This window comes from Fistularia commersonii, chromosome 30 (assembly GCF_037954325.1).
Source record: "Fistularia commersonii isolate RoL2024-O1a breed Wild chromosome 30, RoL_Fcom_v1.0, whole genome shotgun sequence".
In the NCBI taxonomy this organism is placed as follows: Eukaryota; Metazoa; Chordata; class Actinopteri; order Syngnathiformes; family Fistulariidae; genus Fistularia; species Fistularia commersonii.
The window spans coordinates 11,039,513-11,064,069 of record NC_141313.1 but is presented as its reverse complement, the minus strand read 5'-3'; the positions used below and the strand labels follow the sequence as shown (position 1 = coordinate 11,064,069).

Genomic DNA, 24,557 nt, shown 5'->3' with positions numbered 1-24,557 from the left:
TTTTCGAGGTTTTACGATGAAGTTACGCCGTTATATGCGACGCTTTCCCATATGGAAGCGCACTTTCCGAGGTTTCCTGAACGCAGCCTTCGGTTGGCCCGGAGATGGTGGCGGGGGCGATGAGACGGTCGGGTCGGCTCTGGAGCAAAACACGTGTAGACTCGGCTGGTGAGCGGCTCAGGCTTTCCCGGTGAATCAGACCACAAGAGACTTCCTACTTCGAAACAGTTATCGTCATCAATCAGGGCAAAGGCCGGAACCTCGTTGTCCGTGCTCGATTCGCCGAGGGACGGTCTGGTAAGTGCAACTGTTGCTAGCTAGCATCCCGGGCAAGCTAACCCGAGGAGACCGCGTCTCAGCGAGGGGAGACCGGGAGTTTCACCGCGAGTTGTGTCCGTCACACACTCTAGGCACGCCGTTATATCCGCCGGGATCAAACGGTCCCGGTGCCAGGCTTAGGGTGTGAATGCAACAGGGGTGATGGTGATTGAGTACATTGACTGCTCTCCACCCCAGGTTTGGAGCTAGCGCCTCGTTAGCCGCGTAGCGAACCCCACCGGTTCCACGAGCCGCCGCCAACGGTCCATGCGGTTACACACCTGCCGCCCGCGGGATGGCGGGATGAGTCTGTTGGAACCGGATTTCTGTACATTGACGCTCTTCGTAGAGCGACGAGCCAAGTTAGATGGCGGGATGATAGTCTCGTCGATCTTACTTAAGTGTCAAATTTCAAACTTGTTGCATTGAATGTAGAATGCCCCCTGAAGTCGTGGGAATCGGGCTGGAGATGGATCAATTTAGATATGTGTTTATTAAGCAAAGCTTCTTCAGAAATCCCTAATACAAAATCATCTAATACAGGGCTTATGCTGTTTCCGTAGCGCCTGCAGTAAACGGGTCTTATGCTTGGAACACCCAGCCAAAAGCATCCTTCTTTCCCTGCCAAGGTGTTACATACAGTTGTTACATGTGGCAGGGTCTTCCAGGTGTGCAGTTATTTTCCACCCGTATGTCTTTCCACTTTGCCCCAGTTCCTTCTCCATCTTTCTCCACAATCTCTGGGTCAGCACATCCCGTCCATCTCACACTGATGTCGGAAAAGAGTAGAAGACAACTTGGCCTCCCTAACAGGCGTGACCTAGGAGAAGGAGGCCTTCTCCCCTAGAATCGCGAGCTGTTAACATCACACTACATCTGGCTCACTCCCCTTGGGCGCCGACCTCTTACGTTGTTTGTCCGGGCTGCTGTTTTATTGGATTAAATGTTGGGCAAAGCAAACGTAATGTCTAATTCATGAGTAAAGCAAGTATATTGATTTCTTCACCCCCCCAGGCGGAGCTGCTACGACAAGCGAGCGCTCCCCATGACTTCCAACGTGGAAGTGGAGTTCTTCCCTCTAATGGGGAATAAAAGAATACATTTAAACGTCTTAATCGCAAATTAGTCACTGATTCGAGACAAGACCAAATTGTGTCTTTAGTTCATCAGGAATAAAAATGTTATTCTGATTCTGTAAGCCCCGAGACCTCTATTTTTCCCCTGCACATTTATCAGCCCAACGTCTCACCAACCTTTTATGTAGGTAACAATTCATTACAAAACACTACTAAGCTTTCTTTTGGCAGGCCTCAGTCTTCACCTGGACATAAAATGTACCTACGGGGGGGAAAATCAGTTGCACGAGATATTAGATACAAGCATAAATCATCTTCTTCTCCTTTCGGCTTTTCCCTTTAGGGGTCACCACAGTGAATCAACCTTCTCCATCTAACCCTATTTTCTGTATCCTCCTCTCTCACACCAGTTACCTTTATATCCTCTCTCACCACGCCCATAAATCTTCTCTTTGGTCTTCCTCTAGACCTCCTGCCTGCCAGCTCCAATTCCAGCATCTGTCTACCAATATATTCATTATCCTTCCTCTCCACAGTACCCAACCATCTCAGTCCGGCTTCTCTGACCTACTTTCCAAAACATCTAACATGTGCTGTTCCTCTGATAGACCCATTCCTGATCCTATCCATCCTGGTCACTCCCAAAGAGAACCTTAGCATCTTTATCTCTGCAACCTCTAGTTCTGCCTCCTGTTTTTTTGGCATTCGAACTGTATGATGCCATACAGCATCGCTGGTCTCACCACTGTCTTGTACACCTTTTCTTTCCTTCTGGCTGATAGTCTTCTATCGCATAATACCCCTGACACTTTTCTCTATACATTCCAACCTGCTTAAACCCGTCTCTTCATCTCTTTTCCACACCCTCCGTTGCTCTTGACTGTTGACCACAAGTACCTGAAATCCTCCAACTTCTTGATCTCCACTCCCTGTAGCCTCACTGTTCCACCCGAGTTCCTCTCATTCACACACATATATTCTGTCTAGCTCTCATTCCTCTCCTTTACAGAGCATACCTCCACCTCTAGATGTTCCTCAACCTGTTCTCTGCTCTCATTAGAGATCACAATGTCATCTGCAAACATGGTCCATGGAGATTGCTGTCAAACCAAATCTGTCAGCCTGTTCATCACCACTGCAAACAAGAAGGGGTTCAGAGCTGATCCCTGATGGAGTCCCACCTCCACCTCTAACTTCCCCTACATCCCACTGCACTGCTGTCCCACAGCAAGCATACATGTCTTGCAGCAGTCTAACAAGCTTCTTTGCCACTCCAGATTTCCTCATACAATACCAGAGCTCCTTTCTTGGCACCCTGTCATATGCTTTTTCTAGGTCTACAGGCTAAACACAGACATAAATACAGTAACAAATCACAGGGTGAAGGTCAGCTTATGGTCAGCTGTTGCGCAAGGTGTGATGATTATGGTGGTGATGGTGACTATGTGTCTCCGGGCAGCACGGCACCATGATGAAGTATATCCTGGTCACCGGAGGTGTGATCTCCGGCATCGGCAAAGGCATCATTGCCAGCAGTGTGGGGACCATCCTCAAGTCCTGTGGCCTGCACGTGACCGCCATCAAGATCGATCCCTATATCAACATCGACGCTGGGACCTTCTCGCCATACGAGCACGGTATGCCCGTCACCGGACCTGTCCGTGAAATTTAAGTTTGTGCGTGCGAACCATCCGCGCTGCTCCGTGCAGGTGAGGTGTTTGTGCTGGACGACGGGGGCGAGGTGGACCTGGACCTCGGAAACTACGAGCGCTTCCTGGACATCAGGCTCACCAGAGACAACAACCTGACCACCGGAAAGATCTACCAGTCGGTCATCAACAAGGAGAGGAGGGGGGATTATCTGGGCAAGACCGTGCAGGGTACGGAGGCAGTGCTGAGTTGTTGCAATTCTTTGGAGTTTCTTCTTGCAGACTTTCATGTCAGTGTGTGTCCTCAGTGGTGCCACACATCACTGACGCCATCCAGGAGTGGGTGGAGAAACAGGCCCAAGTGCCCGTCGATGACGACGACGTGGAGCCACAAGTGTGTGTGATCGAGGTGGGCTTTTGAATGGAGGAGCGCTGTGTGTGTGTGTGTGTGTTTGTCGTTGCCTTGGAACCTCCTGCTTACTTGTGTCTGCCTGTGTGCACGTCCAGCTGGGAGGCACGGTGGGGGACATCGAGAGCATGCCCTTCATCGAGGCCTTCAGGCAGTTCCAGTTCAAGGTGAAGAGGGAGAACTTCTGCAACATCCACGTCAGTCTCATTCCTCAGGTGAGACACACACTCTACACACACCTGAGACAGCCGCATGAGGTCTGTCTTCACACTCAGTGTGTGTATGTGTCACTGTGAGAGTCCCCACATTATGCATTAGGTATTTGAACACCATTGTACCTTTTTTTTGGTGATCTCTTGTTCTTTATGGCGTCAGTGCTCTATATCTGCGAAATGCTTCACTGTGAGCCTGAACCAGTCATTTCCAGATGTAATCCAGTTCCTTTTGAAGCAGAACAGAAGAGAGTGGTGTTGACAAACATTAACACAGCGCCGTCCCCCTGCAGCCCAGCGCCACCGGAGAGCAGAAGACCAAGCCGACACAGAACAGCGTCCGGGAGCTGCGAGGGCTGGGCCTGTCTCCGGACCTGGTGGGTTAGCTTCGCGCTCTTCGTGGCTCTCAGAGGATGGCGTGAGCAGAGCCAACCCTGCAGTAGCTCCGCGGGGTTTCGCCTGGCGGTGATCCGTCTGGTCGCCCGTCGCCTCGATGTCTCTTGTGTGAGTGAATCTCCTGCATCTTGCAGATCATGTGTCGCTGCTCCACCGCTCTGGAAAACTCCGTCAAAGAAAAGATCTCCATGTTCTGCCATGTGGAACCTGAGCAGGTAACCTCCCCCCTGGCCCACTCTGTCATGTTGTTGCGTTTGAGGTGCTGTATCTTCACACCAGTGCCCTGTCCCTCCCCAGGTCATCTGTGTCCACGACGTGTCGTCCATCTACCGGGTCCCTCTGCTGCTGGAGGACCAGGGCGTGGTGAAGTACCTGAGCCGCCGGCTGAACATGCCCATCCAGACCCGCCCCAGGAACATGCTGACCAAGTGGAAGGAGATGTCCGACAGGTGAGCGAGTGGGCCGAGCCCGGGCCGAGTATGAAGGGATGAAGCTCTGGAACCTGTGGAACATGTTGTGCCCTCTCCTGAAGGTCAGACCGGCTGCTGGAACACTGCTCCATCGCCCTGGTGGGAAAATACACAAAGTTCTCCGATTCGTACGCTTCGGTCATCAAGGCTCTGGAACATTCGGCCCTGGCTGTCAGCCACCGGTTGGAGGTCAAGGTACGCAGTGATGCTCCTCAACACTTCCCGTCTTTAGTCCAGGACACACAACACTTCACCACCGTCCTCTGTTTGGACAACACACACACCTGGAGAGGGAAAGCCTTGAAGGGTGTCCTTCTGCTGGAGAGATGTCCTCTTTTGGAGGACCTCTTGTTGCTCCGTAGTCCTGGTGCAAGTTTTATCACAACTTCAGGAGATGAATCAAGACAGCGGGATGAAAATGAACAGAGATAGCTGGTGAAACTGCTGAGCAGCAAAGGAAACCATTTGAAAACAGCAGACTAACTTTCATCTTGACAGACTGGGCGGAGGTTTGGAGGTTCCCCCATCCTTGGTGGCCAGTAGACATGAAGGAAAGCAGAGCAGACCCAGACCTCTTGTCAGCTCAGACTAGTCAAGCAGGTGTTTGTGCAGAGGGACCTGGATCCTGGATGTGTTGTATTCAGCGGATGTGCGTGGAACTGCAGCCTGGACTCTCAGTCTTAACACTGTGCCCTTCGCTCTGTCTCCTCTTCAGTACATCGACTCCGCACACCTGGAGCCCAACACCCTGCAGGAAGAGCCAGTGAAGTACCATGAGGCCTGGCAGAAGCTCTGCAGCGCTGAGTGAGTCCTGCCTGCTGCCGCAGCTTTGTTTGTCCATACATATGGATTCTGTACGGGACATTTTCATTATGGTCTTGTTAGTACTTGTTCCCAGCCATAATCTCTGTTTTTCTGGTTCAATATAACCCGTTTTTTCTCATTTGGTCAAAAAGTTTGCCCTTAACTCAATTCACTTTTTTTTGCATATGACGGTCATTCATGTCAAGAAATTCATCAGGGAACGATCCGCACGCGGTGCAGAGGACCAGGGAGCAGTTAGCCCAGGGAAATGAGCAGCAGATAGTGCTGGAAGAAAATGTTCAAGTGTCCCATTTGGGAAAGTCCCTTTCGTAGAAGATGAGCGATCCTGGGTCACCTCCCGTTTACAGTCGGACGTTTGGGATTTAATGGCCCGTTATATTTGGGGCACACTCCGCGTCCACCCTACATCGCCTCATCCACCCCTCGTACCCCCTCAGCGGCATCCTGGTCCCCGGAGGCTTCGGTGTTCGAGGAACGGAGGGAAAGATTCAGGCCATCTCCTGGGCCAGGAAGCAGAAGAAGCCCTTCCTCGGTGAGGAGCCTCAGTGAAACGGTCCAGCCGGCTCAGCCAGCCTCCGCTGAGACACTCTTCCTTTGTGGTTCTGCAGGTGTGTGTCTGGGAATGCAGCTGGCGGTGTGTGAGTTCGCCAGGAGCTCCCTTGGCTGGACGGGTAAGACCTGGCGGGATGTGGATGCTTGTGATCGAAGCGCTGGACGTTCTACCTCGCTATTTGAGATGTGCCAGCTCAGCATCATCCGCGGAGACGGACGTTAATCAGATCGTTTCCCCCCACAGATGCCAACTCGACAGAATTCGACCCAGAGTCCCGGCATCCAGTGGTAAGTGTCCCGGCGGGCTGTGTCGGGCTGTCGGAGGGACGGCCTCCTGAACCCGGCCTTCTGAATCCCATCCCTGCAGGTGATTGACATGCCGGAGCACAACCCCGGCCAGATGGGCGGCACCATGAGGCTCGGCAAGAGGAGGACTGTCTTCAAAAGCACCAACAGTGTTTTAAGTAAGAGCTGGACTTTAGCCCTCCAAACACCCCACCCCACGGCATGTCGTCTTTCCCATGCTGACAAAGGTTCTTGAATTCCAGGGAAGCTCTACGGGGACGCGGAGCATGTGGATGAGAGACACCGGCACCGATTCGAGGTCTGCATGAAAGGTTTTCTCTGCAAAGGGCGGAGCCTCGCCCCGCTACGGACTCTGCTAATTCCTACCGGGGTGGTTAGCCCATCTTTGCTAATTGTGATAACTAATAGAGTATTTTTGGTTGGATCAGTCAGTCTTCCAGGCGCTAAGTGTCATGATCAGGAATATGATAAAAATATGCGATTTGAATGATTTTGGAAGCTGAGGGTCCTTTGGCACCTTGTGTGTTAGAAACAACCACACTGTAGCTACTGGGGTGCAGGAGGTTCAGTAGGTCTGGAGAGCCTGAGTAGGTTAGAGCTCAGAGCCTTGTCGGGTTGACCCCTGCTCTGCATCTACACCCGTGCAGGTGAATCCGGAGCTGAAGCATCACTTTGAGGAGAAGGGCTTCCGCTTCGTGGGCCAGGACATGGAGGGAGAGAGGATGGAGATCATCGAGCTTGACGGTAAGGTGCAGCGAGTGTCTCCGTGGCGGTCTGATGCGCGAGAGGATGTCTGTGCAATGCTAAGAGTGACTCGTCCTCAGATCACCCCTACTTTGTGGGAGTGCAGTATCACCCTGAGTTCACCTCCCGTCCCATCAAGCCGTCCCCACCGTACCTGGGGTTGCTGCTGGCTGCCGCCGGCAAGCTACAGAGCTATTTGCTGAAGGGCTGCCGCCTGTCACCACGGTAACTTACACATCGTCTTAAATACATAGCAGAATGTTTGCTTATGTGGTTTCCTCATTTGGAAGCACTGTGTCCCAGAGATACATACAGCGACCGCAGTGGGAGCAGCACCCCGGACTCGGAGATCTCGGAACTCAAGCTGCCCTCCCTCCACGAGTGAGGCCAACGACCCTCACCGACGCCCATGGACACCTCCCTTCCCACCGGACACGTGTTTGGATGACGACTGGATGTGGTCTCCTATTAGACCAGTCACCTGGATTCTCCTGGTTCTGGCAGAACTCCCTGGCCAGCATTGTTGCCGCCTCAGAACCGACCTTTCTTCGGCCTCTGGAGGATCTGACACAAATGTGAACACCTGTCATCGGCATTGGAGAAGTTGGACCAGACCATTGCAGTCGTGGGGGGGGGGGACTTTACCATCCAGTTGTGTCTCTGTGCCTGCTGGTAACATGAGTCCCAAACGCTTCCACATGTAATTGTCTCACATGAAGAGACGTTGTGGCAGGTTATTAAAGCCAACTATGGGCTGAGATCCCGCCTTACAACGGCTGCGTGAAGTTGCTGAGGGTCTGCAGATGCTTCCATGGTGCCGACATTCTGAGAACCTTCACTCATTCCAATTCTTGAATGTGTAAATGAGCCAGACTGTGCCCTTCAACAGTGGACAATCCTGCCCTTATGACATCAGCTGCTTGAAAAACACAAACGGTCTCGACGTCTTATTTGTTACAGAACTCTGATTCTCTACCTTTTATGGCCCAACTACAACTTGTGGGTGTATAATGGACCTTTATTCTGAATGCACTGTATAAATCTGTATAGAATACTTTGATCATTTTTCACATTCATATCAGCTGCAGCAGGGACATGGTCCCACGTGTGGAAACGTCTTTCTAGTTCGACCAATAGAGATCTCTGGCCCTTTCCACAAACTTGAGAAAAACTTGTCTATTATCCTTCTGTGATGTCCTCCACCTCTCAAAGGAACCCAATGATGTCAATCTGCAGTCACTTGAGCAGAGAATTTGATTTGTTATGGTTTTATTACAATTAACAATGACAGGTCTCCAACCCAGAACATTCTTCCAGCATCTTTGCCAAAACGATAAAGCCACTTCCTTGGACCTTCACGGAGACCAGCTCATCCAGCAGGGGTCTCCATGCCAACCTGTAAGGAATGTCTTATTAGCAAGATTCATAGATATTCTTCGGAGGGCCTGCAGTGATGAGATCTCAGTCCCATATCCGCAAACTTCATCCAACAGTCCTCATATTTTATTGAAATTCATCACTGATCCAGTTACTCAACATTTAAACTTCAATACAAGTGTTAATGTACCGGAAATTCACTCCCGAAAGTCCACCGACAGCCCGCTCAGGGAGGTCCTAGAGAAGGAGATGAAAAGTTCAGGAATGCTGGCCTTATATGTTACATCTGCTTGTTGGGCGGCTGAGTGGCTGCTGGGGGCACAAGAGGCCTTAGCAGTCAAAGACCACCCTGTGTTCTTGCACGCACTTGGAGATCCTGAACCAATGATCGGAACAGGTCCTTAGGATAGCATGCTTGACATGTATGGCAAGAAATTTACCTCATTTGCATCTCGCTCCCCACTCTTGGCAGGGTCTTGGCCTGAAGACAAAGCTCAGTCTTAATAAATGTTTGATGGATCTGGAGTGCGAGATCTTATAAATGTGGCTCAGTAAAATAAATCAGTCAGGAATTTTTCAGTGAGGGCAAGTTTGTCATCACAGCCAGTGTAGCCAGGTTAGTGTCAAGGCGTGGTGGTTACCTGCAAGTCATGTAGCAGATTCAGGTCCTTCCTGTGTCATCCAACACCTGGGGAAAGCAGCTTGTTAAGGCTGTGCAACAAGTGTCATAGTAAAAGCTGAATTGTTGATGCAATTTACATAATTTATAAAAGCAGACGCTGTAAGTTAATGCGTTGTTTGTAGATTATGGACCAGTTGGAAGCCTGTGATGTTCAGTTTACTAAGGGGTTCTTTCCAATTTCTCAGAGAACACTGACTCTCTTTCAATGGACTGAAGAGCTCGATCACTTCTTCAACGCTCAATATCGCGAATGAATTATCCTTTCCCTTTTGTTGCTGAATCAGTTACTCGTAAACTGGACAGCGACCGTCGGTGAAAGTATTCATCTTGGCGTCCTGTTGACCGACCACTGCTACGTGAAGCATGATCGGCTTCGATAGGGGCCTGGTGGGCTGGAAGAATCTGCAGGAAGACCTACCCGCATGCTGCATGGAGGCCCATGGGGAGGACATGCGGCACATCGTCTGCCCCTAAAAGAGATCAATATGATCGATGCAGATAAAGCCCGCCAAGATTCACATTGCATGAGTACGAGGGAACTAATTCGACTTAAACTACTGCGTCACAGGAGAGTTAGGCGTTGGCTAGGCTAACTCCTATCCAACACGTGCTTCTTGACTCTAGACCAGCACGAGTCAACCCAACTCAAGTACTCCCAATTCAGGATCATGGAATTTGCCTAAAAGTCTTAAACATGTGACGATTAATCGAACAGAGCAGAGTAGGAGTTCAATAACGGCAACGTGCACGTCGATTAGCACCAGGCTATCTAAGCAATCACTAGCTGACGAACTCCTTCACGACATTCGCCAAAGGCTCTTGCCGAACTGTCAGTTAATACTTGTGCGGAGAACATTTGAAGCAATGCCAACATCAGGTAGGACATCTATAAGACTGATAAAAAAAAGAAGAAAAGGAAATTGTGTAGGCCTCACCATTTTCAAGGCTGGTTGGTTGACTCCACAACCGCCACGAAGCTCGAAAGGAAGGGGCGGTCAAGAGGCGCCATTGTGAATATATACGGCGGCACTGAGGTGTGCTGGTTGGCCAGGACAGGTCAGGTGGTTTACGCATCATACCGCGGTGCATTGTGGGACCTGTAGTTCTAAATGCCTTGCTTTTGCACGCCATGCTCTGTTGGCGTCAATCCTGCCCCATATTGGTGATGTAACGGCCAGATTGGGATTGACTCGGCCTCCACGCACACAAATTACAGAAGGACACGTTCAGTTGTTTCTGGGTTGTTTCTCAAAGGCGCATCCCGGGTTGTCCCGAACGAAACCGGGCATTCAGAACCACGGACAGCAGCCGAGCCCGCCTCGGAGATCCAGGCTGGAGATGAGGATGGAGATGGAGATGGAGTGACACGGTAACGGGGCTCCCGGTCAGCGGCTGGTTTGCATGGATTATTCCGTCAGACGCGGCATTAAGGAGTAGCCCGGTCCCTCGGTGTGACGCCGGCTGGCGGGTCACATGATCGGTGAGCGGCTGCAGCTCCGTGCAAACATCTCGCTCCCCGGGCTTTTGTTTCACGCACGCACACGCACACGCGTACGCACTCACACGCTCGTCTCGTCCCGCTCGTCATGCCATGGATATCGTGTGGCAGTACCAGTTCCGGGTCATCCTCCTCGGAGACTCCACGGTGGGGAAGTCCTCGCTGCTGAAGCGCTTCACCGACGGGGGCTTCTCCGACGCGTCGGACCCCACGGTCGGCGTGGACTTCTACGCCCGCTCGCTCGTGGTCGAGCCGAATGTGAAGATCAGGCTGCAGCTGTGGGACACCGCGGGCCAGGAGAGGTTCAGGTAAGACCTGCTCCAGATGGGGAGGAGATGGACGGTGCAGGAGGAGCAGGCCCCGGTGGGAGGATGGAGGGAGGTCAGGGTGGATGCATGAAGGTGGGCGTGAAAGCAGAATGGCTTCGTTCATGGAGGAGGTTCTCGTCCTGTCTGCAGGCCCAGTCTGATCAGAAGGATGAAAAAACCCCAGTCCTCCCTCTCCGTTTGACTCGTCCTGTTGCTTCCTCCGTTTCATGTGTCGCGTTGGATCTCCAGACGGGGATTTCTTCCAGCTTCTGTCAGATCTTCACGAGCAGAAAGCTTCTGAGGTCTCATCTCCTACAGCTGCTCCTTTTTAACTCTCTCGCTGGGCTCCTTCTAGACGTCCATGCAGAATCCTCACCTCCAAGGAGGAAACATTGGGCCTCTGAACTTCTTCACCGCTTCTATCAGATCTGGTCAGCTTTCAGTCGACCTTCTGATGAGCAGCTCCTGGCTCTGTTAGATGTTCTGAAGACCTTCACACGGTTGATCTTTGAGCTGTAGCCTTTAGCAGGACGGGGGACCTCCAGCTGAAGATCCCTTGAAGCTCCAGCATCGCACACACCCATCGGTTGTGTAACGAGGGCTGGTTGCCTCGTGCAACGACTGCCGTGCCTCCCAATTGATGCGTATCTGCCAGGAATGGACTCCTGGGTTTGATGGACACACACTGGAGGGATCTCCAGCCCTGGGGCTCCAGATGGTCACCGCCTCCTCCAGCCAGTGAAGACCAGAGAATCAGCACTCAAAGGAGAAGTTTGGAAGCGCCTTCATTCCAGCCTCTTAGATCTTTGAGCTGAGTCATCTTTGTCCACAGAAGCTTTCATGGCTCCATTTCAAAGCAAGGAGATGGTTAGATGGTCCGGTTTGATCGTCCCTCCTCTCAGTCCTGGATTCCTGTCTTTTCTTCTCTCTCCAGCTTCAGACACGCCTTCCTCCTGGTCTTCCTTAGCTCACAGAAGCCTGGTTCCCACCAGCTCCCATGGCGCTCCTTGTTAACCACTATGGTCCACTGCGGTCCACTATGGAAGTCGCAGATATTTGATTTGGTAGATGTTTTACATCTGCTGCCCTTCCTGACACAACCCTCTGCATCCGGAGGGCCCCTGACTCAGGTGGTAGAGCAGGCGTCTTGGAACCAGAAGTTCCTGGTTGGATTCCTGAGCTCCTCCCTGCTGCAGAAGAGCTGTTCTCTCGCTGTTCCCTCGGGGTCCATCCATGATGGTTGGATGCAGAGGAGAAACAGTTTATTCCAAAAAAAGAAGCATTGGGACCGGCACCTGGAAACCACCTGGAGGACAGCGGGCCCGACAGGATTACCAGGAGCACCGCGAGTTTCAGGATTCGGTCCTTCGTGTGTGTTAGTCCATCAACCAAAACACGGCTGAGAAGATGAACCGTGGTTTGATGCCAAGATGAAGAGTTTGTCTGGAATGTTCTCACCAAGGACATTGTCCTAAAAACAGTGAAAACCCTCAGTGCCAGCAGACCTTCTCTCCAAAGCGGAGACCCCTAAGCTTCCTCGTGGTGCGGATGAATGTGTGGATTAGAAGAAAGTGGGACAAGAATTAAAATACTTTGGGGCTTTTGGACTTATGGTTCTCAATCTTCTTAGTCTGAGAAGGTATGTTGCTTGGAGTCATGTTCAAAGTGCTGCTGGAGTTTCCAAACAGCAGAAGGTCATTTCTTTCTTCTCTAAAAACCTGCTTCGGGTAAATCTGTGATAGAAACAGACCGCAAAGCTTCTGGTCCACTGGACCGGAGGGCTGCGTTGGGACCTTCATCCAGATTATTGAACCGATTACTTCCAAGTCAGATGCTGGAGCTTCACAACAGGCCAGCTTCTGGTTTTCCAAAGCAGATGTCTTGACATCTCTCAGAGCTTCTTTGTGGACCTGTCGGGTGGAAGAGACCCATCATGGTCTCTGGATGTGAGAGGATGAACCCTGACCCTGGCTGCCACAGAGTCTGTCTTCTGACCATCATAAGACCTTCTCTGGTCCTCTTTGGGTCGCCCGGACTTAGATTCCTCATGGATGCATTGGCCGATCGGGTTCAATCAAAGGGCAGAGCCTCGTAGAGTCACCACTCTCTGGAAGGTCAGCTTGGACAGCGACACTAGGAGACACCAGAATCCAACAGGTTAGCTTAGAGAGCTAGTGGCTGTGGAGACAACGTTGTCCAACAGGCCGCCGCTGCTTATCTCCAAGCGTATCGGCAACTGTGGATTGTGCCGAAGCTTGCTGGAGAATCCAACCCCTCTGCTGATCCTGATGCTACGTTGGAGTTGTTAACCTCTGTCTTCTCCCCGCCAGGTCCATCACGACGTCTTACTATCGCGACTCTGCCGGGGGTCTTCTGGTCTTTGACCTCACCAACCGCAAGAGCTTCGACAATGTGAGGGAGTGGCACCAGAAGGTGAGCGAGCACATCCTGCCTCACCACATGGTCTACATCCTCATCGGCCACAAGAGCGACCTCATCAAGGACCGCAGGGTGAGTCGGGACGAGGCCGAGCAGCTCGCCGCCGAGCTGGGCATCCGCTACGTGGAGACGTCGGCCAAGTGCAACAGCAACGTGGACCGGGCCTTCAAGCTGCTCACCAGAGACATTTACGAGCTGATAAAGATGGGCAAGATCGTCACCCGCGAAGGATGGGACGGGGTGAAACGGGGGCGGAACAGCGAACTCCTCTACCTGAGTGACCACGAGAAGGACCTGGCCGACCTGTCCGCAGAGAAGAGCTGCCACTGCTGACTGAGAAGAACCCCAAGCACCGTCCCGTCACGCTCAGACAGCTCACAGAGGTACACCAGACATCCGACCTTCCATCAACCCCGCACATCACCTGGTCTTCGGAGCAAAAGGGCCAGGGTGTATCTGACGGTGGATCTAAGCGGCTCCACGGGACATCAGAGGTCTGCTGAAGGTATCTGCAGGCTGGGTTTGGTGTGGTCCGGCATCTCCATGTCATCTGCTCGTGCTCTGCTTCCCCCGTGTCCTCGTGTAATAATGTAAATAGTCCTCGGAGATTAATGGAGAAGGCCCCGTCAAGCTCTTTCAATCAATACTGAAATGTAACCGAGTACTTTGATTCAGTTACTCGACTGAAGTATACATCGCGGGTGCCGGTACTTGACCCGAGCAGCACCGCTCCCACCTTTCTTCTGGAGTTCTTTTCTGATATCGTCACGTTCGGAAGCTCCCGTCCTGTGAATCTAAGAATCTCCGGCTCAAATGATCCAACGAGCAAGAGGAGACCTTCTCCCGGTTGAGCGGCGGAGGTCCTCCTCCTTGTTGAGCCAAACCCACTGTAAGGTTCCTCCTGGATCTGTTTGGAAAGAGTTCTGCCCCAAAGCTCAATCCAAGGCTGTTTTGGGGAACAGGAGGTTCCTCTGGACCAACATTCAGATAATTGCAGATCCAGAAATGGATGACATATGAAGGCCTCAGCAGGGCTCTGGGTCTTGGATATTTGGAACCTCAGATGACATCTATGATCACATGAATACCGAAGGTCCAAAAATAAAGCCCAGATTTCATGTAAATGTTCCCTCTTCCTGAGATAAAAGTCCCACCACAGTTTAATGGAAATTCCAGAGCTTCGGAGAACGCTTTCCTCCATGATGAAGAGCCACTGTCACCCCCGAGGGAGCAGTGGGGCATCGAAGGCAGGATAGGTGGCAGCAGCTTCTTCAGATGCATCAGTAGTCCAACTTAAGGTCAGAAGATATCTCTCATTGCTTCTTGAACTAAGTGAAGGACCAAACAGTTCCTTGCCATGTTATGCTGTGAGGGTGATGCTCCTCGAGTACGAGGACCTCACATCATCTGCTTCTGTCGCTGAACGTGCACTTTGGCCAATTTAATGTCATCAGTGTGTTTTTGTACAAAGATGGAGATCATTTCTAGAAGAGCTATAGGTTCCAATTATAGCCCAGTGGTCCGGGTAGGTGTTCCTATCTCCATCTTCACAGGGTTCCACCCTCAGCGGTCGGATATCAGCGGCATCGCTGGACAGGGCTAATGATTCAAGTAGGCTGGAACTTCTCCTGCAGCCACCGAGGAAAGCAGGGTACTTCTCAGCTCAGACACCGGTTCACCTTGATGACCAGCCACGCTTGAGGAGATGATAGAGACCAGCTCACCAAGGGCGACGGGGATTCACGAAGAGTTCGATATTTGTTTGTTTGTTTCCTACCGACAGGATTTGACAGCAGAGCTGTGGACTGTGGCATGGAGAGCGAAGCTGAAGCTCAGATCATCTGATGACCCAGTGATCTGAGCAGAAGCTCAGACTTCACTTTGACCGGTAAAATCCCACCATCCATGGCATTAATCTGGATTGATCTCCAGTCTTCCTTCAAAAGGAAGGCCAGAACTTCAGACTCACAGCCAGAGGTGGTGGACCATCTAACAAACAGACCTCTTCCACACCAATACTTTCCCTCCATCAGAAGCTCACCTCTTCTCTGGCTCAGTGCTGAGTTCAGGTGTAGTGGGACATTTCAGCCTCCATCACTTCCTCCTGGTCTGCCCAGAAGGAATGTTCAGCCTGTCCAAGCAAGAAGCTAGGTGTGGAACATGGTGATCTGTGACCTCACATTGTCACGGAGAGTGTCAGAGATGCGTGTGTGTGTGTGCGTGTGTGTGTGTGAGGTTGAATCACCTTTAAAACCAAGCTCTAGGCAGCCTCCACTGCGTGCTCCATCTCAGATGTGGTCGTGGACATCAGTGTTTGAACCCCAGGTCTCCACTCCCCTTACTCACTCACTCACACACACACACACACACACACACACACACACACACACACACACACACACACACACACACACACACACACACACACACACACACACACACACACACACACACACACACACACACACACACACACACAGAATGTTCATACAGCTGCCCCTGTATAAACTTTGCCAGAATGTAAACCGAGCACGTGCACGTCCCTCTACTGCCCAGCGGTGTAGGGCTGAGCAGCTCCAGAGCTCCAGCAGCCAGGTCGGAAGAATGATGCTGTAAAGTTGCCAAACGTTTTTCCACTTATTTCAAATTGTTTTTAGGATGAAGGTAAAAAAGCAAGCAAGTTTTTTTCAAACTGATTTAAGTCTGCTTCCTCGGGGTCTGTGTCACCCTCCTCCTGCTTGGTTCTCCTTCAGACGCTCCTCCTGCGAGCAGGAGCGTCTGAAGGACACCGTCTCTCATGGACGGTCGACTGCTTCTTCGGACACTTTAGACGATCAGCCACATGCTCTCCCTCCAAAATGTCTACCTTTAGTTTGAAGCTGGAACCTGAGATCTGAGTGATCAGAGGACGTGGAAAACCCTGGAAGATTAGGTCTCCTCCAGAGGAAACACTGGATGGAGAATAACCTGCTTTGGTTGGATGTCCCAGTGGTGGTTTACGGAGATGTCTAAGTGTACCAGGCCCTACGTCTCCAGATGAGCTTTAACGTGATTCACCTTAGTTGTAATCGATTTTGATCACTATTACTGGACTTTAGGAACCAAAGGTGGAAAGTAAAGGTTTGAGATCCACGTCAGATTCATCCACCCTCCCGTTCACGTGTCTGACAGGGATTTCTGTGACCTCCTGCCGAGCAGTTCAAATAATCGGGCCGTCACTGCAACTTGCCTTTATGTAGCCACATTTCACTCCATCACTGTCTCTGTCAAAGTGAAGGGTCATTTTTACATGAACACACTCACACACACACACACCAGCCCCCTGCAGGAGCACTATATCTCCAGCTACAATGTGTGGGGCAGCTGAGCAGTAGCATCCTCTGCTGGGAGAAGCAGAGACCTACAGGATGCTGGCGTAAGCAAAAACTGGATTCCCAGTGTGTTTAGTGTGTGTACGGTGTGTTACTATGTGTCACACTGTGTCAAGGTGTTTCAGTGTGTGATGGTGTATCGCTTTGTCACCAGAGGGAAAGCCATCCTCCAGGGAGTGGATGGATGACAGTGAGCTCTTCCTCTGTGACACCACTCATGGCTGGTAGCTGCGCGTGTTCCAGTGAAACAGTTGTTTCCCCTTTCACCTCGTGTCAGTATTGACAATTCAGGTTTTGCTTTTGGCACCGGCAGCGTTTGATGCTTGCAGATGCAATTTGAAAACAAGCCTGACACTGACCTAAATACTATTGTAGTACCCCACTGACACGACCAATGAAAGTCCAATGACGTCCCTGTGTTTGGATGAGGTTATAATCTCCTGTTTCGGAACTATGTGTCGATGTTAGTGCAGCCGGTTTCACAAACGTAGGCACGGAATACAGAGGTTTGTTTGAAATGGGTTTGAACCACAATCACACTGACAAGTCGCCCTCTGATGGCAAAGCCGCCAGTGAATCTTTGACGATCCACAGAGTCAAAGGTGTGTGTATGTGTGTGTGTGTGTTTGTGGCACCAGGATCCTCCCCCGGCCACCGAGGTCCGTCACTCAGCACAGGACAGTCCAGCTTCTCACACCCATGGTCACATTTCACAGCTTTACTGAGTAAATGTTATTTATTTTATATATTCTGTAAACTCCATATGCCTTTTATTTGATGTTAATTTGATTATTGGTTAATAATAAATGAATAGATGTCTGATGAAGGGTTTCGTGTCTTCTCAGTGCTTGGATAGGATAAGATATACTTTATTGATCATCATAGGGGAAAGTCTTTGGTTATAGCAGCGCAACAATGACAGTATCAATAAATATGGGTATCAATATAAATAGAGAGACGACTAAGATAGCAAAAGACGTCCACAAATAAATAGACAGCAGAGTGAACAAAAACATGGTTAAGCATAGACAACAAAATTAAAAAAAAAATATGTTGAACATCCCAATCGCACGACACGTTTTAAATGTAACATGTTTAAAAGATGACCGTAAAGCCTTTTGGTGTGGAAGTAAACACAGGCTCCCCGGACGGCCTGTGCGGGCTCACCTTCGCCACTAAGGGGGGACAGAGCGCCGTTGTAATATGGATGAGAAAAACAAAAAAAAAATGTTTTCATAATTTTTTTTGGGCACATATAGTATCAACAGAGAAAACACATGAAAAAAAGAAAAAAAGGAAATTGTGTAGGCCTCACTATTTTCAAGGCTGGTTAGATGACTCGACACCGCCACGAAGCTCGAAGGGAAGGGGCGGTAAAGAGGCGCCATTGTGAATATATACGGCGGCACTGAGGTGTGCTGGTTGGCCAGGACAGGTCAGGTGGGGTATGCGTCATACCGCGGTGCATTGTGTGATTTGTAGTTCTAAATGCCTTGCTTTCGCACACCATGCTCTGTTGGCGTTAATCCTGCCCCATATTGGTGATGTAACGGCCAGATTGGGATTGACTCGGCCTCCACGCACACAAATTACAGAAGGACACGTTCGGTTGTTTCTGGGTTGTTTCTCAAAGGCGCATCCCGGGTTGTCCCAAACTAAACCGGGCATTCAGAACCACGGACAGCAGCCGAGCCCGCCTCGGAGATCCAGGCTGGAGATGAGGATGGAGATGGAGATGGAGTGACACGGTAACGGGGCTCCCGGTCGGCGGCTGGTTTGCGTGGATTATTCCGTCAAACGCGGGATTAAGGAGTAGCCCGGTCCCTTGATGTGACGCCGGCTGGCGGGTCACATGATCGGTGAGCGGCTGCAGCTCCGTGCAAACATCTCGCTCCCCGGGCTTTTGTTTCACGCACGCACACGCACACGCGTACGCACTCACACGCTCGTCTCGTCCCGCTCGTCATGCCATGGATATCGTGTGGCAGTACCAGTTCCGGGTCATCCTCCTCGGAGACTCCACGGTGGGGAAGTCCTCGCTGCTGAAGCGCTTCACCGACGGGGGCTTCTCCGACGCGTCGGACCCCACGGTCGGCGTGGACTTCTATGCCCGCTCGCTCGTGGTCGAGCCGAATGTGAAGATCAGGCTGCAGCTGTGGGACACCGCGGGCCAGGAGAGGTTCAGGTAAGACCTGCTCCAGTTGGGGAGGAGATGGTCGGTGCAGGAGGAGCAGGCCCCGGTGGGAGGATGGAGGGAGGTCAGGGTGGATGCATGAAGGTGGGCGTGAAAGCAGAATGGCTTCGTTCATGGAGGAGGTACTCGTCCTGTCTGCAGGCCCAGTCTGATCAGAAGGATGAAAAAACCCCAGTCCTCCCTCTCCCTTTGACTCGTCCTGTTGCTTCCTCCGTTTCATGTGTCGCGTTGGATCTCCGGCCTGTTTGAAGCTCTAGACGAGGATTTCCTCCAGCTTCTGTCAGATCTTCACGAGCAGAAAGCTTCTGAGGTCTCATCTCCTACAGCTGCTCCTTTTTAACTCTCTCGCTGGGCTCCTTCTAGACGTTCATGCAGAATCCTTACCTCCAAGGAGGAAACATGGGCCTCTGAACTTCTTCACCACTTCGTCCCTGTGAGATCTGGTCAGCTTTCAGTCGACCTTCTGATGAGCAGCTGCTGGCTCTGTTAGATGTTCTGAACCAAATTGATGCGTATCTGCCAGGAATGGACTCCTGGGTTTGATGGACACACACTGGAGGCATCTCCAGCCCTGGAGCTCCAGATGGTCACTGCCTCCTCCAGCCAGTGAAGACCAGAGAATCAGCACTCAAAGGAGAAGTTTGGGAAGCGCCTTCATTCCAGCCTCTTAGATCTTTGAACTGAGTCATCTTTGTCCACAGAAGCTTTCATGGCTCCATTTCAAAGCAAGGAGATGGTTAGATGGTCCGGTTTGATCGTCCCTCCTCTCAGTCCTGGATTCCTGTCTTTTCTTCTCTCTCCAGCTTCAGACACGCCTTCCTCCTGGTCTTCCTTAGCTCACAGAAGCCTGGTTCCCACCAGCTCCCATGGCGCTCCTTGTTAACCACTATGGTCCACTGCGGTCCACTATGGAAGTCACAGATATTTGATTTGGTAGATGTTTCACATATGCTGCCCTTCCTGACACAACCCTCTGCATCCGGAGGGCCCCTGACTCAGGTGGTAGAGCAGGCGTCTTGGAACCAGAAGTTCCTGGTTGGATTCCTGAGCTCCTCCCTGCTGCAGAAGAGCTGTTCTCTCGCTGTTCCCTCGGGGTCCATCCATGATGGTTGGATGCAGAGGAGAAACAGTTTATTCCAAAAAAGAAGCATTGGGACCGGCACCTGGAAACCACCTGGAGGACAGCGGGCCCGACAGGATTACCAGGAGCACCGCGAGTTTCAGGATTTGGTCCTTCGTGTGTGTTAGTCCATCAACCAAAGCACGGCTGAGAAGATGAACAGTGGCTTGATGCCAAGATGAAGAGTTTGTCTGGAATGTTCTCACCAAGGACTTTGTCCTAAAAACGATGAGAACCCTTAGTGCTCTATGATCAGGCAGATTGCTGGTCTGGCACCCAGGACTATTTTGATAATTGGATTGGTATTGTTGGATGTGGAGACACCCCCCGACATTTTTGTTTTGTGTGTATATTGTTTTGATTTCAGATGGCACTCACTCACACTATGCAGGAAATGTTTGAATTGACGCTGTTGTAGTTCTTACTTTGACCGGAGGTGGCGGTAGTGACACAACAGCGGGTGGTTGACTGCTGAAGCCTCGCGCCTAAACAGCGGTTGACGGCGTCAGGCTTCCAGCAGTCGATCACGTATTGACTTGTGTATTCCAGGTGGGTTGAGTGTCCAGGTAGTTGTATATGTCGCATCAGTGTGGGAGTTTATGGGTTTAAGGAGACGTTTTGGGTACTGGAACCAATTTTTTTGTGTGTTTTACGTTACTAGAGTGATCGCTAACCGGCGCTAGCAAAAGATACCGTTAGCTCTAGTCGACGTTGACTACTGAAGCCTCGCGCTCAAACAGCGGTTGACGGCGTCAGGCTTCCAGCAGTCGATCGCTACTCTGACTAAAACGTATTGACTTGTGTATTCCAGGTGGGTTGAGTGTCAAGGTAGTTGTATATGTGACATCAGTGTGGGAGTTTATGGGTTTAAGGAGACGTTTTGGGTGTTGGAACCAATTTTGTTGTGTGTTTTACGTTACTAGGGTAATCGCTAACCGACGCTAGCAAAAGATACCGTTAGCTCTAGTCGACGTTGACTGCTGAAGCCTCGCGCTCAAACGGCGTCAGGCTTCCAGCAGTCGATCGCTACTCTGACTAAAACGTATTGACTTGTGTATTCCAGGAATAAATCACATGTGACACACTATTTCCTGCCTCCTGTGTGTAACACTGACATCCAGCAGACCTTCTCTCCAAAGCGGAGACCCCTAAGCTTCCTCATGGAGTGGATGAATGTGTGGATTAGAAGAAAGTGGGACAAGAATTAAAATACTTTGGGGCATTTGGACTTATGGTTGTCAATCATCTTATTCTGAGAAGGTATGGTGCTTGGAGTCATGTCCAAAGTGCTACTGGAGTTTCCAAACAGCAGAAGGTCATTTCTTTCTTCTCTAAAAACCTGCTTAGGGTAAATCTGTGACAGAAGCAGACCGCAAAGCTTCTTGTCCACTGGACCAGAGGTCTGCGTTGGGACCTTCATCCAGATTATTGAACCGATTACTTCCAAGTCAGATGCTGGAGCTTCACAACAGGCCAGCTTCTGGTTTTCCAAAGCAGATGTCTTGACATCTCTCAGAGCTTCTTTGTGGACCTGTTGGGTGGAAGAGACCCATCATGGTCTCTGGATGTGAGAGGATGAACCCTGACCCTGGCTGCCACAGAGTGTCTTCTGACCATCTTAAGACCTTCTCTGGTCCTCTTTGGGTCGCCCATGGTCACCGGGTGAACAGGCACGTCCTCATTATCAGATCTGTAGGTGGTTACAGGTTTTGAGAATCCAGCTCCGAACATCCGCTTTAGCCTGGCTGAGTTTGATCTCCAGATTTGCTGAGGTTGAGAGTGTAAACATTGTCCGTTCATCTCCCAGATGCCAAGAGGACGAAGGTTCACAGAGTTAAATTTTCTTATCTGTGACGTTTGAAATCCGACATTTACCTTTTCTCCGTTGAGTGGCCTGAAGGCCCTTTTTGAAGTCCTCTGTCAGCTTGTACTGGAAGAGCTCGTGGGCTTGGGTTTAGGTGTTCTCTGCTGCCTGCCTCAAAGCGCCCGGACTTAGATTCCTCATAGATGCATTGGCCGATCGGGTTCAATCAAAGGACAGAGCCTCGTAGAGTCACCGCTCTCCGGAAGGTCAGCTTGGACAGCGACACTAGGAGACACCAGAATCCAACAGGTTAGCTTAGAGAGCTAGTGGCTGTGGAGACAACGTTGTCCAACAGGCCGCCGCTGCTTATCTCCAAGTGTATCGGCAACTGTGGATTGTGCTGAAGCTTGCTGGAGAATCCAACCCCTCTGCTGATCCTGATGCTACGTTGGAGTTGTTAACCTCTGTCTTCTCCCCGCCAGGTCCATCACGACGTCTTACTATCGCGACTCTGCCGGAGGTCTTCTGGTCTTTGACCTCACCAACCGCAAGAGCTTCGACAATGTGAGGGAGTGGCACCAGAAGGTGAGCGAGCACATCCTGCCTCACCACATGGTCTACATCCTCATCGGCCACAAGAGCGACCTCATCAAGGACCGCAGGGTGAGTCGGGACGAGGCCGAGCAGCTCGCCGCCGAGCTGGGCATCCGCTACGTGGAGACGTCGGCCAAGTGCAACAGCAACGTGGACCGGGCCTTCAAGCTGCTCACCAGAGACATTTACGAGCTGATAAAGATGGGCAAGATCGTCACCCGCGAAGGATGGGACGGGGTGAAACGGGGGCGGAACAGCGAACTCCTCTACCTGAGTGACCACGAGAAGGACCTGGCCGACCTGTCCGCAGAGAAGAGCTGCCACTGCTGACTGAGAAGAACCCCAAGCCCCGTCCCGTCACGCCCACACAGCTCACAGAGGTACACCAGACATCCGACCTTCCATCAACCCCGCACATCACCTGGTCTTCGGAGCAAAAGGGCCAGGGTGTATCTGACGGTGGATCTAAGCGGCTCCACGGGACATCAGAGGTCTGCTGAAGGTATCTGCAGGCTGGGTTTGGTGTGGTCCGGCATCTCCATGTCATCTGCTCGTGCTGTGCTTCCTCCGTGTCCTCGTGTAATAATGTAAATAGTCCTCGGAGATTAATGGAGAAGGCCCCGTCAAGCTCTTTCAATCAATACTGAAATGTAACCGAGTACTTTGATTCAGTTACTCGACTGAAGTGTACATCGCGGGTGCCGGTACTTGACCCGAGCAGCACCGCTCCCACCTTTCTTCTGGAGTTCTTTTCTGATATCGTCACGTTCGGAAGCTCCCGTCCTGTGAATCTAAGAATCTCCGGTTCAAATGATCCAACGAGCAAGAAGAGACCTTCTCCCGGCTGAGCGGAGGAGGTCCTCCTCCTTGTTGAGCCAAACCCACTGTAAGGTTCCTCCTGGATCTTTTTGGAAAGAGTTCTGCCGCAAAGCTCAATCCAAGGCTGTTTTGGGGAACAGGAGGTTCCTCTGGACCAACATTCAGATGATTGCAGATCCAGAAACGGATGACATATGAAGGCCTCAGCAGGGCTCTGGGTCTTGGATATTTGGAACCTCAGATGACATCGATGATCACATGAATACCGAAGGTCCAAAAATAAAGCCCAGATTTCATGTAAATGTTCCCTCTTCCTGAGATAAAAGTCCCACCACAGTTTAATGGAAAACCCATAGCTTCGGAGAACGCTGTCCTCACAATGAAGAGCCACTGTCACCCCCGAGGGAGCAGAGGGGCATCGAAGGCAGGATAGGTGGCAGCAGCTTCTTCAGATGCATCAGTAGTCCAACTTAAGGTCAGAAGATATCTCTCATTGCTTCTAGAACTAAGTGAAGGACCAAGCAGTTCCTTGCCATGTAATGCTGTGAGGGTGATGCTCCTCGAGTACGAGGACCTCACATCATCTGCTTCTGTCGCTGAACGTGCACCTTGGCCAAATTAATGTCATCAGTGTGTTTTTGTACAAAGATGGAGATCATTTCTAGAAGAGCTATAGGTTCCAATTATAGCCCAGTGGTCCGGGTAGGTGTTCCTATCTCCATCTTCACAGGGTTCCACCCTCAGCGGTCGGATATCAGCGGCATCGCTGGACAGGGCTAATGATTCAAGTAGGCTGGAACTTCTCCTGCAGCCACCGAGGAAAGCAGGGTACTTCTCAGCTCAGACACCAGTTCACCTTGATGACCAGCCACGCTTGAGGAGATGATAGAGACCAGCTCACCAAAGGCAACGGGGATTCACGGAGAGTTCGATATTTGTTTGTTTGTTTCCTACCGACAGGATTTGACAGCAGAGCTGTGGACTGTGGCATGGAGAGCGAAGCTGAAGCTCAGATCATCTGATGACCCAGTGATCTGACCGGTAAAATCCCACCATCCATGGCATCAATCTGGATTGATCTCCAGTCTTCCTTCAAAAGGAAGGCCAGAACTTCAGACTCACAGCCAGAGATGGTGGACCATCTAACAAACAGACCTCTTCCACACCAATACTTTCCCTCCATCAGAAGCTCACCTCTTCTCTGGCTCAGTGCTGAGTTCAGGTGTAGTGGGACATTTCAGCCTCATCACTTCCTCCTGGTCTGTCCAGGAGGAATGTTCAGCCTGTCCAAACAAGAAGCTAGGTGTGGAACATGGTGATCTGTGACTTCACATTGTCATGTAGAGGGTCAGAGATGCGTGTGTGTGTGTGTGTGTATGTGTGTGTGCGTGTGT

The 24,557-nt window shown here is 51.1% G+C and overlaps 3 protein-coding genes, 1 long non-coding RNA gene and 2 other non-coding genes across 7 annotated transcripts; 3 read left to right on the top strand and 3 right to left on the bottom strand.

Annotated features, from left to right (window-relative positions):
* Positions 1-91: 91 nt before the first annotated feature.
* On the top strand, positions 92-8,118 carry ctps1a (CTP synthase 1a). 2 transcript variants are annotated; one of them, XM_086177689.1, is made up of 18 exons: positions 92-297; positions 2,854-3,031; positions 3,104-3,274; positions 3,352-3,452; positions 3,551-3,667; positions 3,958-4,041; positions 4,195-4,275; positions 4,358-4,509; positions 4,593-4,725; positions 5,246-5,334; positions 5,793-5,887; positions 5,964-6,026; positions 6,152-6,195; positions 6,275-6,371; positions 6,456-6,511; positions 6,861-6,957; positions 7,038-7,182; positions 7,261-8,118. In XM_086177689.1, exons 2-18 carry the CDS (start codon positions 2,863-2,865, stop codon positions 7,340-7,342), a joined length of 1,776 nt encoding a protein of 591 aa, XP_086033815.1. In that variant the 5' UTR covers positions 92-297; positions 2,854-2,862; the 3' UTR covers positions 7,343-8,118. The 2 variants fall into 2 exon arrangements, with proteins under 2 accessions (XP_086033815.1, XP_086033814.1); XM_086177688.1 differs by having other exon boundaries at positions 92-301.
* A 91-nt stretch (positions 8,119-8,209) lies between these two features.
* LOC147216412 (uncharacterized) lies at positions 8,210-10,042 on the bottom strand. The gene is made up of 6 exons (XR_015109117.1): positions 9,952-10,042; positions 9,435-9,486; positions 8,976-9,022; positions 8,775-8,815; positions 8,525-8,571; positions 8,210-8,353 (listed from the first exon to the last, which is right to left on the bottom strand). It is a non-coding gene; the product is annotated as an uncharacterized LOC147216412 (long non-coding RNA).
* LOC147216414 (small nucleolar RNA SNORA44) lies at positions 8,623-8,751 on the bottom strand. Its single transcript, XR_015109194.1, has one exon. It is a non-coding gene; the product is annotated as a small nucleolar RNA SNORA44 (small nucleolar RNA).
* LOC147216413 (small nucleolar RNA SNORA16B/SNORA16A family) lies at positions 9,270-9,404 on the bottom strand. The gene has a single exon (XR_015109198.1). It is a non-coding gene; the product is annotated as a small nucleolar RNA SNORA16B/SNORA16A family (small nucleolar RNA).
* Positions 10,043-10,457: 415 nt separating the features above from the next.
* Positions 10,458-13,744, top strand: rab42a (RAB42, member RAS oncogene family a). The gene is made up of 2 exons (XM_086177690.1): positions 10,458-10,822; positions 13,153-13,744. Exons 1-2 carry the CDS (start codon positions 10,608-10,610, stop codon positions 13,592-13,594), a joined length of 657 nt encoding a protein of 218 aa, XP_086033816.1. The 5' UTR covers positions 10,458-10,607; the 3' UTR covers positions 13,595-13,744.
* A 4,733-nt stretch (positions 13,745-18,477) lies between these two features.
* Positions 18,478-23,497, top strand: LOC147216410 (ras-related protein Rab-39B-like). The gene is made up of 2 exons (XM_086177691.1): positions 18,478-18,817; positions 22,233-23,497. Exons 1-2 carry the CDS (start codon positions 18,603-18,605, stop codon positions 22,672-22,674), a joined length of 657 nt encoding a protein of 218 aa, XP_086033817.1. The 5' UTR covers positions 18,478-18,602; the 3' UTR covers positions 22,675-23,497.
* Positions 23,498-24,557: the final 1,060 nt, after the last annotated feature.